General features: G+C 37.4%; 1 protein-coding gene across 2 annotated transcripts; it reads left to right on the top strand.

The window, feature by feature from the left end:
* Window positions 1-29: 29 nt before the first annotated feature.
* Window positions 30-13636, top strand: LOC111332912 (large subunit GTPase 1 homolog). Of its 2 annotated transcripts, XR_015991127.1 has the most exons (17): window positions 30-189; window positions 691-808; window positions 2063-2183; window positions 2812-2898; window positions 3830-3916; window positions 4228-4288; window positions 4718-4800; window positions 5126-5210; window positions 5521-6198; window positions 6630-6731; window positions 8911-9051; window positions 9647-9773; window positions 10362-10441; window positions 10562-10693; window positions 11038-11106; window positions 12289-12321; window positions 12638-12744. XR_015991127.1 is itself a non-coding variant. In XM_088731588.1 (16 exons), exons 1-16 carry the CDS (start codon window positions 70-72, stop codon window positions 12803-12805), a joined length of 2223 nt encoding a protein of 740 aa, XP_088587714.1. In that variant the 5' UTR covers window positions 30-69; the 3' UTR covers window positions 12806-13636. The 2 variants fall into 2 exon arrangements, 1 of the variants encoding a protein (XP_088587714.1); XM_088731588.1 differs by lacking the exon at window positions 11038-11106 and having other exon boundaries at window positions 12638-13636.
* The last annotated feature ends 5208 nt before the right edge of the window (window positions 13637-18844 follow it).

Below are 18844 nucleotides of genomic sequence, written 5' to 3'. Positions count from 1 at the left end.
GACACAAAATCGTGAACCATACACAAACGAATATTGGGAATTCAGCGGCAACGCGTGTCTTTTGGGTAAATGATTTTGTTCCAATTTTTTTTAATGAAAATGGGCAAGAAAAACCAAAACGCCCTAGGGAAGAGTATCATAAAGCATAGCGCTAAGAGTAGGGGGAATATCAAGCACGCAAATAGTTGGGTAAGTGATCACGCATCTTTTGGTGGGTCATTTCAGATTCAGACGTGCTTGGAGTAAATTCAATCTCTTGTGTTTTTAGGTATAATTTTTATTTTTTCTTCGTGCTCTGTATCACATATTCTCGAATTTTTCATTGCTTATTGGTTTAAAAGCCCTCTCTTCCTTACATCACGATTGGAAGTAGATGCACTTGTTCTTTATTTACGATATGAGAACAGTCACTGCTAAACACGGCATGTAAAATAATGGGTCATCCTCGGTGTAAAAACCTGACGAGGTTTTCTTTGTTTCATGAGGTATTGTTTTGCTGTACGCTATTGTTTATAATGTTTTGTTGTCTTTGTTTTACGTCACTCGTGAGCTTCACAGGTTTTTACATCAAGGATGAGCCAAAATAATGCCAAGTGATTCAAAAGATATCGATTATTTTGAATTTATTTTTAAGAAGACAAATTGTCTGAGCTTTTGCCAACTAGAAGGTCTAAATTTTCCTCTCGACAGTTACATAGCAGTGAAGTTGATAATGAAGCTGGACCTAATCTACAGTCCATCACAGAACAAAGTGCTTTGGATGATTTCTTGGCAACAGCTGAACTTGCTGGCACAGAGTTTGCAGCAGGTGAAGTGATTATTCTATGAACTAAATGTAGTTCATGACTACTTCATGTGTATTTGCTGCACTTAACATGGGCACGTAATAAACTTGTTATTTGGTTTTTTAAGATATTTTCCTTTCTTTTTTTTTTTTTTCATTAAATGTTACCAGGAGACTTATTTTTCTTGGAGATATTCTTTTATTCATCGAATAATTACTGCAGCTACATTGAGAAAAATCTAAGGGTTAGTGTTTGAGATGTTAAGATCAATCACTCATGATTATAGTTTCGCTTGTTCATGAAACAATGATATTCCAGAAATGATTTAGTATTTGTGGTTTTGAGTCCTGCCAGAAGCCAAAAATTCCAGAAACTTGACTTCGTCAAATGAAGGCCCAAACATTGGCTTTTCTAGATTTCAAGTAATAACCTACTTGTAACTGTTTAAAAATTGCCTTCAGATATGTTGAAAATTTGACACTGGGTGCCACCATTTGGGGAAAATGTTTCAGTAACCTGACCTCACATGCAGGACATCCCAGGGTTGATTCACAAACAATTGCTGGTCTTCCTAGTTTTGGCAAAAATCATTATTTTAGTCAAGAATGCCTTTTTTGTTCAGTACAATACAAAATTATAGATAATTGCTGAACAAACAAATTGTCAAGAGATAGAAAAGGGAGAAATAAGACTTTGTTATGTCACATGTAAGTGGCCAGGCTGCTAAGCAAGGTTCAAAATGGAAGCAGCAGTAATCAAAATGTTAATAGTAATAATAATGTATATGTGCACGATCCTTCGCAGTAAAGCACTATTTGAGCAATAGTGAAAATCAGACCTGAAAAAAATTTCAGGCCTGTATGGGATTCGAACCACTGACCTCTGCGATACTAGTGCAGCGCTCTACCAATTGAGCTAACAAGCCAACTGGGAGCAGGCCATCAAATTAATTCGACATAAACCCGTAGATGATAAATCAAACAACAACAAACATATGAAACATATGTATGAACTGCGGTTATGAAACGTATATGTGCACGATCCTTCGCAGTAAAGCACTATTTGAGCAATAGTGAAAATCAGACCTGAAAAAAATTTCAGGCCTGTACGGGATTCGAACCACTGACCTCTGCGATACTAGTGCAGCGCTCTACCAATTGAGCTAACAAGCCAACTGGGAGCAGGCCATCAAATTAATTCGACATAAACCCGTAGATGATAAATCAAACAACAACAATAATTGAACATCTGTCTTTTCATAAACTTTTTAATTGCAGAAAAGTTGAATACAACAATTGTGACACCAGGAAGTAATTTAGGTCTCCTGAGTAGTGAAACTGCTGCTGCCATTAAACAAGCACAGAGGGAAAACCAGCACTTCCTCAGGATTCCCCGCAGGTTTGTTGATACTGATTTTTATGGTCCAAATGTCTCTTGGGCTCTATATTTTTCAAAGCAGTATTATTTTTGTTTTTTGTTTTGCTGGTTAGTGAACTTTAATTGTACAAAAACAACAACTACTTCACTTTTGTATCCAACAGTTATAGGTAAAATTACAACATTAAAACTATATAGAGAGTACAGACTTCCCTTAAGGCACAAAAGAAAAAGTTGCAATGCCTAGGTGATTAATTTGTGCATGTTAGTGTCAGGTACCACTCATGCACACTCACCTCCACAAAACACAAAAACCCGAAAGAAAAGTAAGACAGCAGGAGGAACAACAGAAAAATAAAACTAAGGATGCAAGTAATTTGGATATATCAACAAAGTTGAAATGGTAAACTGGCCACCGTAACGATTACAAAAGCTGACGTTTTGAGCGTTGGCCCTTCGTCGGAGCGAAGGATGCAAGCATTAGGCAACAGAAAGCCAGAAAAAATGCAGTGTTAAATTCTGTGATTAATATTTTTTAGAGGGAAAATTTGAACCACCACTTTGATGGAGTGCATTTTAAGAGAGTCCTATAGATGGTATATAATTTAAAATCACAAATTGATGACACAATTATATTTTTTTACTTAAGGCCAAACTGGAACGAACACATGACAGCTGAGGAACTAGACCAACTAGAAAAGGAGAGTTTTCTTGAATGGAGAAGACACCTTGCACAGTAAGGGTCTTTCTTTTCATAAAGTGAAACATCCTAGTGAGGTTCAGCACATTGATTTCCAGGAAAATTGACTGTCTGTGTAGATGAATTTGCTCTGCTGCTTTCAAAATCCCAACAAAAGTCATCTAAAACAACATGTAGTAACTGGTTGTGTTTTTGAAACATGTTCAAGAACAGTATTCAGGTAAAAGTCAACCAGAAGTAGTTAAGAAACTCTTGAGGTGTTTTGGTCTAATCATAGCTATTAGTACCATATTTACTGAATTAATGAGTGCTATCAATAATTACTATATTTGTTGATTGTTATCATTTTTATAGTATTGTAATAATTTAAAAGGTGTAGACAGGAGCAGATATGTAACAAATTTGACGAAATAAATGACTTTTTTAAGAGACATGTTTCAACAGTAACTACTGTCATTTTCAGTTAAAATATTACAAAGTACAAAGTTGAATATAAAGTGTATACATAATACTCATGGGACAAACAACAATAGAGACAAAAAATAATGTACGTAATTATGAAGAAAGTTTTAGATTGATATGATACAGTTGATGATTATGAAGAAAGTTTTAGATTGATATGATACAGTTGATGATTGAGTGTAGGTCACTCCCATTGAATATGAATGGCTTCTTTGATTTTGAATTGTAGTGTGGTGGGAGGTGATCAAGGAGTTTAAAACACTCGTCAGAACAAAGATTGTGGCATTAGTGGGAATTTCTGCAGGCTGTAATGCTTGCTGTGTCTAAGAAACTTCTTGGCATTTATCCACACGTGTGTATAAGCACTTGGGCAATGATAGGTCCTCCCACATTGTCAAACATTTACAAAATTCCCAGCAATGCCACAGTCTTTGTTCTGTTGAGTGTCAGGTATCTCCCTAAATATCCACTCTGATTATTGCTTTTTATAAAATAATTGCTCTAGGTTGCAAGAGAAAGAATATATACTTCTTACACCATTTGAGCGTAATCTTGGGTTTTGGAGACAGTTGTGGAGAGTGATTGAACGCAGGTGGAGGATTTGTCTTGTACCATATATAACTGCTACTGATCTTTAATTGTTAATTTGCTGGCAGATATTCAATAATTTTAATAACAGGAATGCATGTGGGGTCAAACAAAGATTAATCAGAACAAAAAATCATGAACTTCATCAAAATTTGGTCAAAACTATTACTTTCACCTTAGCTTGTTTATGCTTGTAAATTGTACCTAATTTTGAATGATTTAGTCACGAAGCCACATGCTTCTGTCCCTTTTTGTACAGTCAGAAGATTTGCTAATTGATTCATTAATTAATGATAACATTTTGTACCCTTCTAGTGATGTAGTTGTCCAGATTGTAGATGCAAGGAATCCCCTCTTGTTTAGATGTGAAGATTTGGTAAGAAATCGTTTTCATTCATTTTGAGTAATATTTATAGTTGTTACTACACTTAACTCTAAAACAATTGCCACAATGCTTCATAAACAGAAGAATGACCAGTCCAGGTGAGGATAGTCCTGCAAGAGGCTGTTACTAGTGAAAGTAAGACAGGTATGCATGAGGTGTGCTTGAGGAGAATTTCTCTGTCACTGTTCTTGCACCATGATGAATAACCAGAACCTTTCTCTCTTCATTAGCATGAGGAAAGTGCTGCAGATGCACAAGCTGCAAACAAGTTCTTGCCTTTGAAGAGATAATGGTTCTTTTACCAAGTGCATCTTGTATATGTGAACTCTACATACTTCTTGGAACATGACAGGGGGTGTTTTTGTAAATGAAATTTGTCTGCTCTAATTTGCTTTTAAGTCCAATTTTACTTCTTTTTAGGAGAATTATGTGAAAGAAGTGTATCCAAAAAAATGCAACCTTCTTCTTGTAAATAAAGCAGACTTGTTATCTCCAGAGCAGAGGTAAAAACCAGTTCTTTGAAGTTTAATCAGTTTCATATTTCAACCAATCAAATCTGACTGCTGACATGAATAATAATTACCATCCTTATGGAGATAAGAAAGAAAGTAATGAGCAACTTTACTTACAGTTGATCGATGTACAGGTCTACAACAAAGGAATGGTGGATCTGACAAACTTTTTAGAGTTCTATTTTTTCAGCAACATTCATCATACACCAAGAATAAGTCCTGAATACTTTCTCAAAACATGTATCCTTTCCTCCTGTGTCTAAGTGCTAGTATGTTTGTGACTGCTCAGAGATTTTTGTCTGTTTACTACACACAGATATTCCTGGTCAAGGTATTTCAGAAATGTTGGGTTACCAGTGGCTTTCTGGTCTGCACAACAAGAGAATGAGCGGCTCTCAGTTGTAAGTCCAGTTTAGCCGTAGCAGACGTAAAGTTTTCATGTAGTTTTTTTAAGCAAATTATCTGGGAGTTTCAAGCCACATAAGTTATTCTTTAAAAAGTTGAAAGCATTTTGACAAATTTATAGACTTAATGTCACAATGATTGCATTGAGAGCAAGGGAAACATCCTCTGACTAACAATCATACTATTTACTTTTCCCATAGTTAGCCTGTCCCCCCCCCCCCCCACACACACACTAATTCTGCTTTTCCTCTTCCCAGAAAATGACTTTCGTATAAGGAGGTCCATTCAAAATGTTTTTCTTTTCAGTTAAATGCTGCTTCTGAAGAGGAAGAAGAGGAAGAGAACTCTGAACAAGATGAAGAGAAAATAGAAGGGGTGGAAGACAATGAACTGGAAGAATATGAAGAACAAAGTGCTACATTGTGGTCAAAACTCTCAGAAATGACTTTTGAAAATGATGATCAACAAGACACTCTTCAGGATCCTAGTGCTGTACCTGGTACAGATAAAGTGTCCTTAACTTCACATGATAATTTATCTGAAGATAAATGTGAATATTTAATGTTATCTTCCCAGAGCACGATTGACACAGACTTGAAACATTTGGGGTCAAATGTTCAAGACAAGGGTGACAGTTCCTTGTATTCCTGTCAAAGTGACCTGTGCTTGGATGCAGAACAAGAAAAACAACCTTCTGTCAATGCAAAGACTGAAAGTGTATATGGTCATGATTCAGTCAGTGAAATATCCTCAATGAAAGGACTCAAAGAACTAAAAACGACTGATGACAGTATTGATCCCAGTGTGGAAAATGCATCAGAGGTTACTGACCAGTCTAATGCAGACGTTGAAAGCTTTGATGATGAGTTCTCAGCAAAGCTACTAACAAGAGATGAGTTGTTAGCTTTGTTTAAAATACTACATATGAAAAAGATACAAGAAACAGTCGGTGATTCACATAGTATCCTCACTACTGTTGGTTTGGTAAGTAAACCCAAGATGTATCGAGTGTGTTATCACACAGTTGACTGAATAGCTTGCGTCCATTTCCTTGCTTGGACAGATGAACAAATAAATTGGTGTCCCGTTTCGTGACATTTGCTAAATAGGAGATAATTTGGAGGAACTGGGCGATTAAATAGAAAAATATGAAAATTGCTAAAAGTTTTTTAGTTTGCACAGTGTCAGGAGAATGCAACAGGAGGCGCAATTTGGCTAGTTTAAAGCAGCCTTCTTTTGGCTTTTTCTTAATTATTTACCTTGGTGTCAATGAATGTGGTGGATATTTACCGCCATTGGTAGGTATTTCGGTTTAAGGCAGAATACAGGGAGTTATCACACATTGGGAGTGATCCTTATTGTGTGGATAAAAACTTCACTTGTTCATGTCCTTTCTTCATCATACCTTTGAACAGGTTGGGTATCCTAATGTGGGGAAAAGTTCAACAATCAACACACTTCTAAATGACAAGAAAGTTCCAGTATCAGCTACTCCTGGACGAACAAAGCACTTTCAGGTATCAAACATTTAAAAAAATTGAAGCAATTGTGGTTATCACCTAATGCCTGAGTACATAGTCAGTATCACAAGCCTGCAGATGTAAATACAGGGCTGGGGGAATTATGCACTATTTTATGAGAAATTCTGCACCATTTTTGCTGTGATTATGCGCCAAATTTAGCAAATTATGTGCAAATTATACAAGTTGTGCAATATTAAAGTATTGAATTTGAAGTACATTTTAAATTTAAATGTAAGTCCATATTAAGAAAACCTAAGTATTAATAATTATTTGGCAGGATATTGCTTAACTCTCTCTTTGGCCGTTATCATAGTTAGTAGAGGCGACTGGTTAGGAAAACCGGCGAACATCAGAGGAAGAGGTTATTGTTCGAATTTAGAGAGATCACGTAATAATGACCGTGCAAGACGTTTTTTCAAAATGGCGTCGGAGATAGTATGAGGTTGTTGTCGAGTCACGAAAACATCGCAGTTATCTTTCTGTAAAATAGTTTAAATCGTTATCAAACTAGTTACTTATGTATACGAAATGCCAGGCGACAATTGTGCCGTATTTGGATGCGGATCATGCAGGAATACCAAAGGAATCGGGATATGGAAGCTCCCAGCTCCGAGAAACGACGATTATAAACAGTGGCGAGAACAGTGGCTGAATGAGCTGACAAAATCACGAGTAGTGGATAAAGACTTCCAAAGGCTAACTCTACTAACTATGGCCGTTATATTGTAATTTTTTTTCTTTGGTTTGAAAAACTTTCCATTTTAAACACGAAAAGAACAGAAAAGAGAGTTTTTGGAATAAATTTACCAAAATGGCGCCATTTTTCTTTCGGAAGCGTTGATTGGTTCTTTTTCCTCCAATCATATTGCCTGTAAGTCAACAATTAGAGCCCAGGTCTCTTGCTTTCCTGCGTGTTTGACACGATCTTTTCGATTAAAACACAGGCAGCCCAAGCTCACTACTAGAAAAGCGGACGCGACTCTTACCGTGTTGCGCAACGTTTTATATTTATAAAGGTTTGTATGGGATGTTATCGGTTTGCCTTAAAAGAGAGAAAAAAATGTCTTGTTTTGAAATAAAATGGGCTTACCTTATTACCTTATTGCCTTATTTACTTACCTTATTTTCTTTGTTGATTCCTAGCGTCTCAGGCCATTTTGAAGCGTTTTCGGCGAGTTAGCGCTATGTTGGAGCAGTTGAACACCAACATAGCGCTAACTCGCCGAAAACGCTTCAAAATGGCCTGATACGCTAGGAATCAACAAAGAAAACAACAAGGCAATAAGGTAAGTCCATTTTATTTCAAAACAAGACATTTTATTCTCTCTTTTAAGGCAAACCGATGACATCCCATACAAACCTTTATAAATATAAAACGTTGCGCAACACGGTAAGAGTCACGTCCGCTTTTCTAGTAGTGAGCTTCGGCTGCCTGTGATTGAAAATACAGTTTTTTCCATGAAAATTCACTACAATTTGAGAAAACTATTTTAAAAAGTTTTGAAGGTAGGAAAATTTATCTTTTAGGACATATTTTGTATAGGTAATCACATGATTTCGAGTGCAATTTGGAATAAATAAGCACGAGTAAATTTTTTCAAAGACCAACAAAATTGCATGAGCCCGTAGGGTGAGTGCAATTTGTGGTCTTTGATAAAATTTACAAGTGCTTATTTATTCCAAATTGCGCGAGAAAATCATTTGATTCTGTATTAATAATACACATGAAAAAATACGAGGTAGCTTCTCATAACTACGCAGAAGAAAAGCGCGCGCAGCATGTGCAAAAATAATTTATTCAAACCCTGCAAGTGACATTGACCTTGACTTTGACATTGACCTTGACATTGACATTGACCAGTCATTCTGACCAATCAGAATGTCTGGTTTGTTTCTTTCTCTGCACTGAATTAACCCTCTTCTGCACTGAATTAACTCTCTTCTGCACTGAATTAACTGAAAACTGCATTTATCTTAACCAATCAGAACTGAGAAATTTTTTCATGTATATTATTGTTTGAAATATCGAGAATTATGCAGATTATTACAGGATTATGCGAATTATGCGTTTGAGCTAAGTTTATGCGCTTTTGCATCGGCGCATAATTCCCCCAGCCCAGTAATTAGTAAATAGTGCCTTTTTTGCTTGTAAAAGTTTTACATGTCTTTGTAGACACTGTTTGTCAATGATGAGGTGCTGCTGTGCGACTGTCCAGGCCTGGTTTTCCCGTCATTTGTGTCCACTAAAGCCGACATGATCCTCAATGGAATCTTACCGATTGACCAGATGAGAGACCATGTCCCAGCTGTGTCTCTGATATCCTTGATATGTCGGCAAGTGCTGACTCAGTAATCTTACTTCGAAGTTACTTTGTGCGCTTTCCTAGACGCCAAAATCTTTTTTTATGGATGGGCCACTTCTTAAAATACCATATTACTCTTACAGACAAGTCTGATTCTTTGGAATTCGTTTGTTGTTTTGCTTCCACTTGTGAATAATTTGCATACTCTCCAGAAATGTAGGAATGAATGGCGGTGCTAATGCTAACTGAATATAGTTTAGTTTTTTGTGACGTTCAAGTTCTTAGGTCTTCTTCATAGTTGCCTCAGCTGTTTTTGGAGATGCCTCAAAGATCCCTTAATAAAACAGAATGTTACCCTCCAGCATTTGCCGGCATGTGCATCCTAAATTCCAATGAGCAGTTCAAAAGGAGGGGACTTGAACAATTACGCCTCGATCAGGCTGAGCTTGTGCGCCAACTGGGAAGGCTTACTCTATTTTACGAATTGGCTTATAGGTTTGCGTAGATTCCTCTTTAATCTGTTTTATCGCAATTTTTTTTATTTGCAATCTGGAAACTTTTGAAATAAGAGCATTAGATTATGCTGCTGTTTCCTTTAACTTAAACCACCTTTGTCAGAGAATCCCTCGCGGTGTTCTTGAAATAGTTTATGGTATAAACATTGCCCTGCCCCAGGAAGGAGAGGATCCCAACAGAGCTCCTTATGCCGAAGAGCTGCTTTACGCTTATGGCTGTAAGTTTAGTTCACTACCGTGTCACTATTGGTTAATAATGTATTCGCCAGATTTGGTTAAATTTGTCTGTTTTTCTTGCACTGTTGCATCTATGGCACCTTTGCACTTATTAATTTACGTAACAAAGGAATAAAAGAAAGAAAAAAGAATGAAAGAAATGTAAAATCCTTAGGCGAGCCACGGAAAACTTAGTTTTATTTGTAAATTTTGCAATTTTTAGCAAGCCCATCGAGAAAATTGTAACTTTTGCATCTGCTTTCAATCCTGTCAACAAGTTGTTGTTTGTTCGTTATCAATCGAGATCTGCCAATATCATTGCTTTGGCCTTTGGTTGATTTTGCCCTGGTTCCTGTCTCTTTGCACTGCCTACGGCCGTAATCGGCCGGCTTTGGTCTCCAAGTAGTCGACCAAAATCTACTTTTCAAGTGTGAATAATGAATGTATGCTCTTTTTGTTGTTTTTAAGCATAATTTTAAACTCGAGAATCACATGAGGGATTAGCGTCATTGGGAAAGTTGAGGTTTGGAAATTAGAGCTGTAAAACAAAAGAGAGCATGACGTAATGAATGTGGGAAATTTTTTCTCAGATACCAGAGGTTTTATGACATCACATGGTATTCCGGATGAATCCAGGTCAGCTCGATATGTGCTCAAGGATTATGTTAAGGTAAGTGATTCAGCTGATGGTATCTATCGTTAAGTTGTCTTGCCTTCTTCTTACACAACACTAATGTGGTGTATCCTCATAAAGGAAAGCTTTGTTCTGAGGTGTTTTTATCGCATGCAGGGCAAACTTCTCTATTGCATTGCACCTCCTGGACAGCACGAAAGTGAATTTCAGAAGATTGGATACAAACTGCAGAGCGTTGCTGACATTGAAGGGAAAGATAAGCAAGCCAAGCAGAGAGCTCTGAAACAGGTACGCGTGCAGTGAAGGTTGTCGAGTTAAAAAAAAATCCAAAAAATTACCAAAATAGCTTGGGTTGCGATTGTGATGTTTGCCTTGAAAAATGAAAGTTAGTTGTCCATGTTGCTTCAAACTATCTTTTAGTGAAAAAATTAGTAATAATTTCTACTACAAAATATTAAACAAAACAAAACAAAACAAACCAAAAAAGAGACCAGAACGCAACAAATTAAAAAAACGAACAAAAAAGTTAGCGGGAGAAATGATTCAATGTGTCTCGACTGGGTAAATGTTTGAGAGCAGCTCAGTGGTAACTACTTATCACTCAAATTTTGAAGCCTGTGCTATTTTCAAAGAGAATGCGAAGACGAAATTAGTTTACATTAACAGACTCAAGGAATTGGCGAGGGAAGCACGAAGTCTTGGTAAGGAAGGCTACTATCTGGTTTCGAAATAAGCACACCCGAGTGATGTCAGTGTAACGGCACTTCCAAAACAAAAAACAAAAAAAAAACAGTCGATAGAAAATTGGATACGCAGCAAAAAGAGTAAGACCAGTCCGTCTTTTTTCAGCGCCGTCTGTCACGTGATGCAATGAAATTCAGCGAAAAAAGAATCACCTCTGTCAGTTTGCGCGGCGTTGACTCCCGGTCACCGCTCGCAGAGTTTACGCTACCGACCTTTTATAGCTAACTTTTTTTAACACACATGTTGGACTTAGGCTGGGAAAGAGGAACTGCTTTCTAGGCTATGCAGAATACCAGTGGATAGTGAATAAATAAAGGCTGATAGTTTCCAAAGAAACTTTTTAGGGCTGCGTCGGTGGGGTTAACGAAATAATTTCAATATATCAACAAAGTTGAAATGGTAAATTGGCCACCGTTACGATTATAAAAGCTGACGTTTCGAGCGTTAGCCCTTCGTCGGAGTGAATAGAGGAATTGTGGGTTGTGCTTTTAAAGGCAGAAAATGGAGCAACGTTATTGGTGGGAACATGGCAACGAGAAAAGCACGAATAAATTAGTGGAATGAAAAGCGTTCGTTGATACCTGTGGGATTTAGACTGCCGGTTTGAAAGATGAGCTTTTGTTCAAGAGTTTTCCGGCTTTCCGTGCTACCTAAGTGTAAGGAAAGACCGCAGATTGCCATATGTTGCTTAGAATGATTAGGTAAACTAAAATGTTTAGCGACTGGTTTCGATGTTTCCTTGTCATTCCTCTCCACGTCGCGAAGGTGTTCTCGGAATCGGTCACCTAGTCCTCTGCCTGTTTCGCCGATGTAAATCTTTTTGCAATAAGTGCAAGTTATGCAATAGATTACATTGGCGGAGGTGCACGTAAAGTGATCGGTGATCTTAATGGATCGTTTGGGTCCCGATATTTTCTCAGTGTTGTGAATGAAAGGACACGTTTTACATCGTGCACGAGCGCATTTGAAAGTGCCTGGTCATTAGTCTGAAAGTGAATAAAGACATTTTGAACAAAATGAAGTGATTCTCTAATTATCTTTCAGTTTGTTTAGTAATGTTTCCTTGTCGTATTTTAATCATATCTTAAGTTTATCTTAATGGATGACCTCTGACTTACCAATTATTGTCTCACGTTTAGACGAGTGATGTGGACAAGAATTTCTTTAAGCAGGTAATTTGTTGAGCAGAGATCATGTAACTGCTCTTCCCACTCCGCAGACCATTTGTCATTTCATTATAGATTACAACAGAATAAGTAGGAGAGCGTTGTAAGTTACTAAGAAAGAATAAGAAAAGAGATGAGAAAAGAGATGAGAAAAGAGATTTGAGGGCCACTAGTTACTCAGTTGAAGCACTGTCCCGTGTTACCCTCTCGTTAAATAAAGTTGATTGATTGATTGAGATGAGGCGCCGTTACAAATTACAGCCACAAGAGAAAGTAAGAATTACAATAGCAAAAAATCTTTTTTTTTTTTTTTTTTTTTAAGCAGGGGCAAGTTCGCTGGTTTACGCGAGGTTTTCACGCCACAGAATCAAGCCAATATGGGGCGGCAATCCCGGCACAAGAGGGTAATGCAGGCATGCCTTATAAACCGTGGAAGAAGCACTATAACAGAAACAAGAGGGAGAAACTCCGTAGGCTCGTGAAGAAGTAAAATTATGCCAGGATCACAGACATCATAGTTGTATTAATTCTATTTTTACTTGTTATCGACAATTCGTCAAAGTGCATTGAAATATATTTACCGAACTATTGATCAGAATTAACAGCTTGGCTATTACCATTATGAAAGAGCAGAAAAAAGGAACAAATTAAAAAAAAAAACTTTCCTTGATCATTTTGAATATATATTTAGCCAACGTTTTAATTGGTTTTTGTGGCGAGAATAGCAACTTTAACGATCATAGGTGATTATTCAGCGGTGTTCAGGTCGAACTGAAGATATCTCTGATACATCCTCGACTTGCAATCTCTAATTTTGTTATTTTATTGCACGCAGTTTCTTACAAACTTAGTACCGAAACACAAGTTCGTAGCCAGGTGAATAGATAAAGTCGGTTTCCTTCCTGTGCCAGATAATTTACACAATTCTCTTATGTGAAATGATGATAAGAGTCTGATGCAGTGAACACGGTACTAAAAACAGCCTGAGAGAAAGCAGTTAAACGAAGTTGATTGCTTTTCCGCATATTCCCGAAGTGGTCTGTTGGTAGCCTTTTAGTGTTGGGATGAAAAAAGTTGCCTCTTAAATTTAAAAAAAGGAAGGATTTATAAAATGCGTGAAAGATGGGGCATCCTGATCCCACTGATATGTATGAGTTTAATTGAGAGTCATCTGTCGAACGGCAAGTGACTCCATAACTTAATCTTCCATGACTAAGTAAATAGGTGACTTTGATGCCCGCTAATATTTTAGAGAGTGTACTTTTCATCTATGTTGCTGTCATGGATATTTTGTAGGCAATTATAAATCTTCATTAATGTCTTTTGTTTTGATAAGTTGGGAACAAGAATGACTGCTGCTATAGACCGGTTCACGCTCTTGAGTGCATGCTGGGTAATTAGGGCAAGCAAATCCAAAATGGCGGATACGAACAACACTCTTTTGCTCGATCTGAATACTTATAGTTCAATATAGAAGTCACAGCTACATTTTGAGCTCTTTATGTTATTGCCATCTCGCTCAAAAGTCGTTGACAGTTCAATATCCCAACAACACGATCATGGCCACGCACCTCGAAGATTTTTTGGAACTTTCATGTGGGGAATTGCAGTTTTATCTTAAACAGCGAGGTTTGCCCTCTGGAGGGACACACTCGGATCTTGCTGCTCGTGCTTTGGTAGCTTTTGAACATAAAACGCCTATTCGAGATTCGGCCGAAAGCCAAGCCAAGTCACTACAAAATGAACATGTAGAACTACTACGCACATGCGGTATAAAGGATCCGTTATCCATGGTCGATTGGGAGGACTGTGTAACAAAGTGGCCGCATACAAACATTGGTCAAATATTCTCGTTTATACTTGGAAAAAAAGCTTTCGACACTGACTATATTGGTCAATATAAAATCAGAAAAGCGTATTCATACTTTAAAAGTGGTTTTGTGCACACTGTATACTCAAAAACAATTCATGGACAAGACAAAGTTCTGTTGTTTGCATCTGTCACTCCATCTCAAAGAATTCGCGAAGAACCTCATAAAGTGTGGATAATTTGTAAATCTCCCGGTGAAATTCTTGGGGCATATTGTAGCTGTACAGCTGGATACAGTCAGTGCTGTAATCATGTCATAGCCCTTTTATATAAAGTTGAGTTTGCCAACCAGAAAGGTTTCACAGATCCTTCCTGCACAGATAAGGCATGTGTGTGGAATAATACTAGCAAGAAAGACATCCAACCCATGAAATTAAAGGACATGGTGTTCCAAAGCCACAAGGTAGTCAAAGAAAACCCAAGTTATGCTATTAATAGCAAGGAAAAACAGAACTTTGATCCTCGGCCAGAATCCTTGAGGGTTGTTACCGAAGAAAGCAAGCAAAAGTTTCTAGCTTCTCTTCGAAACATAAATCCTGATGCTGTCATCCATATTTCATATGCACCACCAACTTCTGATGATGTTCCCCCATCACTACAAATTATAGCTGATGATATATCCTCTAAAAACAATGGTGTAGATGCTGATGAATTAGTGAGACAATTTCTGGAACAATTATCTTTCAATGACAGTAGCATTAAAGAATTAGAAAAGGCCACAAGGGATCAGGCTAACTCCAGTATATGGAAAGAGCAAAGAAAAGGTAGAATAACTGCATCTCATTTTCATGAAGTATACACAAAGACAAAAACAATTCTTAGAAAAAGAAAGCCAAATTGCAAAGTAACACCTCTTCTTGAGCGAATTTTAGATTGTACCGATCTGTCAATGATACCTGCCATTAAATGGGGAAGAGAACATGAGAGAGATGCTGCTGCATCATTCTTTGCACAAGAATCCAAAAAACACAAAAATGCAAAGCTTCAGACTTGTGGCTTGTTTATATCTAAAACTTACCCTTTTGTGGGAGCTACCCCAGATGGTATTTTTCACTGCGATTGCTGTGGTCATTCTTGTATTGAGTATAAATGTCCATACTCACTTGCAGACATGAAATTTGATGAGCATTGGAACAATACAACTTATCTAGAATTAGTGAATGGGAATATCATGCTCAAGAGAACCCACAGTTATTATTACCAGATACAAGGACAAATGGCCCTAACAGGATGTCCTAAAACCTTTTTTGTTGTTTGGACTCCACTTAGTGGTGCTCATATTGAAATTATTGAGTTTGATTTAAAACTGTGGCAAGATATCATACCAAATCTAACAATTTTTTTCAAGACTTATGTTGCTAGGGTGTTGCTAGGTACTAGGCCTATTTATTATTGTGCTGTCTGTGAAAAACCCTGTCTTGAGCCAGATGAAATTGAATGTGATGATGAAAACAGTGTTCAGTGTGAATGTTGTATGCTATGGTTTCACTGGGCCTGCTCAAATTTTGAACAAGAATCAACATTCATTTGCAGATTTTGCAATGAACAAGCAATAGATAATGATTAAAATTATAGAGTGGAAGCAATATGACCTCAACAAACTACTAAATAGTACAAAATAGTGCGGATGAAACCAAAACATTATAGTATTTAGTATTACTAAAGTTTCAAAGTTATTGTTTGAACATTGTTGTAGCTATATACAAACATGTTTGTGTAATTCCATAAAGGAATTGTATTCTAGAAGATGTGTAAATAAACTTGACTACCATAGCTTATAACCTGTGAGAAAATTGAATGGGAACATTTTGGACTGGTACAAAATGCAAACATAATTGATGAAATGAAATCTATGTACTCAAAGGCTTTTTCATATTACATATTGCTGCACAAATGATGATTATGTCATCCAAATGGGAAAGAATGCTAATGGGAATTTCTTGCTTTAACATAGCAAAGTCTTTAATTCGCTTGATAGCCTGCTCGACATAAATCCGTACATTAGCAATAAGTGATGTGTTCCTAACATCAGCACCTGACATCTGGAGATTGGAATGCTTGGAGGGTGGAATTGTTAGAGAACATTGGTAGTATGCTAACAGGTCATGAATCTTGAATCCCCTGTCTGCCATAACTTGGTCATGTGGCTGAAGATAGTTTAAGAAACCACTGTTTTCTACAATAAAAACATCAGATGACCTCCCACTGAAGGTCTCAGAGACAAATGATATGTGGCCATTTGGTGTTATCCCTATCAAAAACTTTAACGTGTAGTGTTGTTTGTAATTTGACCAACACATTGCCGCATTCTCTAAGCTTGATGGGGTTTCAGAGAATAGTTCTGTGCAGTCAATGATGACTCTACACTTTCTGTAATATCGTCGAAACATATCAGGCATATTTCTTTGAATTAAATACCTATCTGGCCAGGAAATCATCCACTTTAATTCTTTAGACATCAGCTTAACCCAAGTGGTAAAGACAGAGCTGACAGTCGCCTCGGAAACTTTGAACCTTAAAGCCAGATCAAATACAAAGAGTCCTAGCTTGATTCGCATCATGGTTAGCAAAAACTCTTGCTCCAAGGTTAGAGCTCTCTGTACATTATTTGACCTGGGCTTGGTGGTGTCCTTCAAAGCACTTTCTTTGTCTCCTTTCCAGTAGTGCATACACATGGCTTTTTCAAAGAGTGTATTAAACATCAATTGAAATGTTTCTACGTTAGGGAATCCAGTGAAACGCTGGACATCTTGCTCTGTTGTTAAATCAGCAAACTTCATACTTCCGTATGTTAGCGGATTTATTATCAAGCATTGAGTTCCTTCTTCTTTGAAGCTTGAGTTATTGGATGCCTCAGCAGTAGAGACAACTTCGTGTCTTGCCACAAGCTTTCTTTTCTTGGGTGAAGGTTTGTTAGAGTCACTTGGCACCATATACAAAGTTGGAGTTGGTGAGGAGTACGTTGGCTTTCCATATTGAAAGTGATTCGAACAAACAGTCTTGTAGTTGCCGGGTTCGAATCCAACAAGTCCTTTGGATATGCTGGCAATCCATTGGGCTCTTTTCTTTGGATCCTTCGGAATAAAATGCCAGCGAAGATTTTCGACATGTGACCGTTTCACTATCTTTTTTGGATATCTTGAGTCGTTGTTACAACCTCCAACACAACATCGGTAGTTAACCATTATATATCTTATTTTTTGACGCATTAAAATCGAAAATACAGAGCTCAAAATGTAGCTGTGACTTTTATCTTGAACTGTCAATACTAAAAATTGCGACCAGTTCTGAAACAAAGCCGATATTCATTAAGTATTCAGATCAAGCAAAAGAGTGTAGCCGAGCGTGTCCGCCATTTTGGATTTGCTTGCCCTAATTACCCAGCATGCACTCAAGAGCGTGAACCGGTCTATTTACCGATTGTCGTCAAAAAGTTTTGTGTTTATTGAATGTGGTATCAATCGGAAATAGTGTTCGTCGTAATTTCCAACTTGGGAAACAAAAAAATACGCAACTTATGAAGTTGTGTTTAGAATACTTGAACTGATATATGTACAACTGATGATCTTTTCAACTCTTCTTTACAACTTCTTTTCTGCTTTGTTCAGTTGTATCTCTTTTGGGTCGTTTGTGATGTTTTCCGGCAAAATCTCGGGCTTTATCGTCTAAAACATCTAAAGCCTTTTTCCAGCTAATAGAAGACACATCGTGTCTTTCTAACCAACATGATTGCGTAACAGAGTTATTTCGTGGTTCAGTCTTAATTTTTGGTAGCTTTGTTTGGCCGCTGTTATGTTTTCTATACTCGTTAGAGCCTTTGTCTTCCCCGTTGATAGGTGGCAAACTTAAATCATGTTTGTTTCCTTCTTTGTGTTCAGTGCCATCGTTGACAAAAATATCTGGCAGTTTTAAAACCTGTTGGATTGCATCGTTTTCTTCGTTGTAGATGAAGTGTCCTGGAATTTCATTTAGTTCTTTACCAAAACTATCATTAACACCAGTCTCGGTATCCAAGGAGATTTTACCAAGTTTCCGTCCGTATTTGCTTCGTCCAACTCTTCGGGACCGAGGAGTCTTCATCATGCGTGAAATGAAAAAAGTGACAGTGTTCCGCTGAAAGTCAATTCAGCGATGATTATTTCTGAAACAATTTCCATAACAAGCGTCTCTTGTCAAAGAGTACAACATGACGGAGGCGAGTAATTCGTGCAAACAATCTAGTGTTTTGGTAGCAAGGAAGTTCTAAAGAAACCTTCTGTAACTTGTACGCGAAAAATCTCCCGAAATTACACAAGCCAAACTATCAGTCTACCGAAATGAGAAAGTTTAATTCGTCATTCTGAATAAATTACAAATCCGTTCCGTTATCCTTTGGTTAAAATGACTTAATTTTACTTCAGGTACTCTCTTGGGATATGAGGAACAAATTAGGCTGTCAAAAACGTTTCACGGTTAATTCCTATTTTCGTCGCTAATCCATTAACAAAGAACTGTTTTCGGGTAGCCGGCGACAAACAAACTCTTTTACGTTTATAAGCTTTTTCTCTGTGAAGAGCACTCATCTTAAGTTTGAATTTTGACAACCCGGGTAAATTTTGCACCGTGTCTCTATTGCTACTATACGTATGATGCACGATCCTCGCAGTAGAGAGCGCTATT

This window comes from Stylophora pistillata, chromosome 8 (genome assembly GCF_964205215.1).
Source record: "Stylophora pistillata chromosome 8, jaStyPist1.2, whole genome shotgun sequence".
NCBI classification, from domain to species: domain Eukaryota; kingdom Metazoa; phylum Cnidaria; class Anthozoa; order Scleractinia; family Pocilloporidae; genus Stylophora; species Stylophora pistillata.
Note: the sequence above shows the minus strand (reverse complement) of the source record. Positions and strands in the feature narration are given on the sequence as shown.

Bases quoted from the DNA above. Each gene is read 5' to 3' on its own strand.
- LOC111332912 (XM_088731588.1), top strand. From the start codon at position 70: ATGATTTTGTTCCAATTTTTTTTAATGAAAATGGGCAAGAAAAACCAA. The intron at 4,289-4,717 runs GTAAGAAATCGT...ACTTCTTTTTAG, and splicing joins TGTTTAGATGTGAAGATTTG to GAGAATTATGTGAAAGAAGT. The intron at 10,694-12,288 runs GTACGCGTGCAG...TCTCACGTTTAG, and splicing joins AGCAGAGAGCTCTGAAACAG to ACGAGTGATGTGGACAAGAA.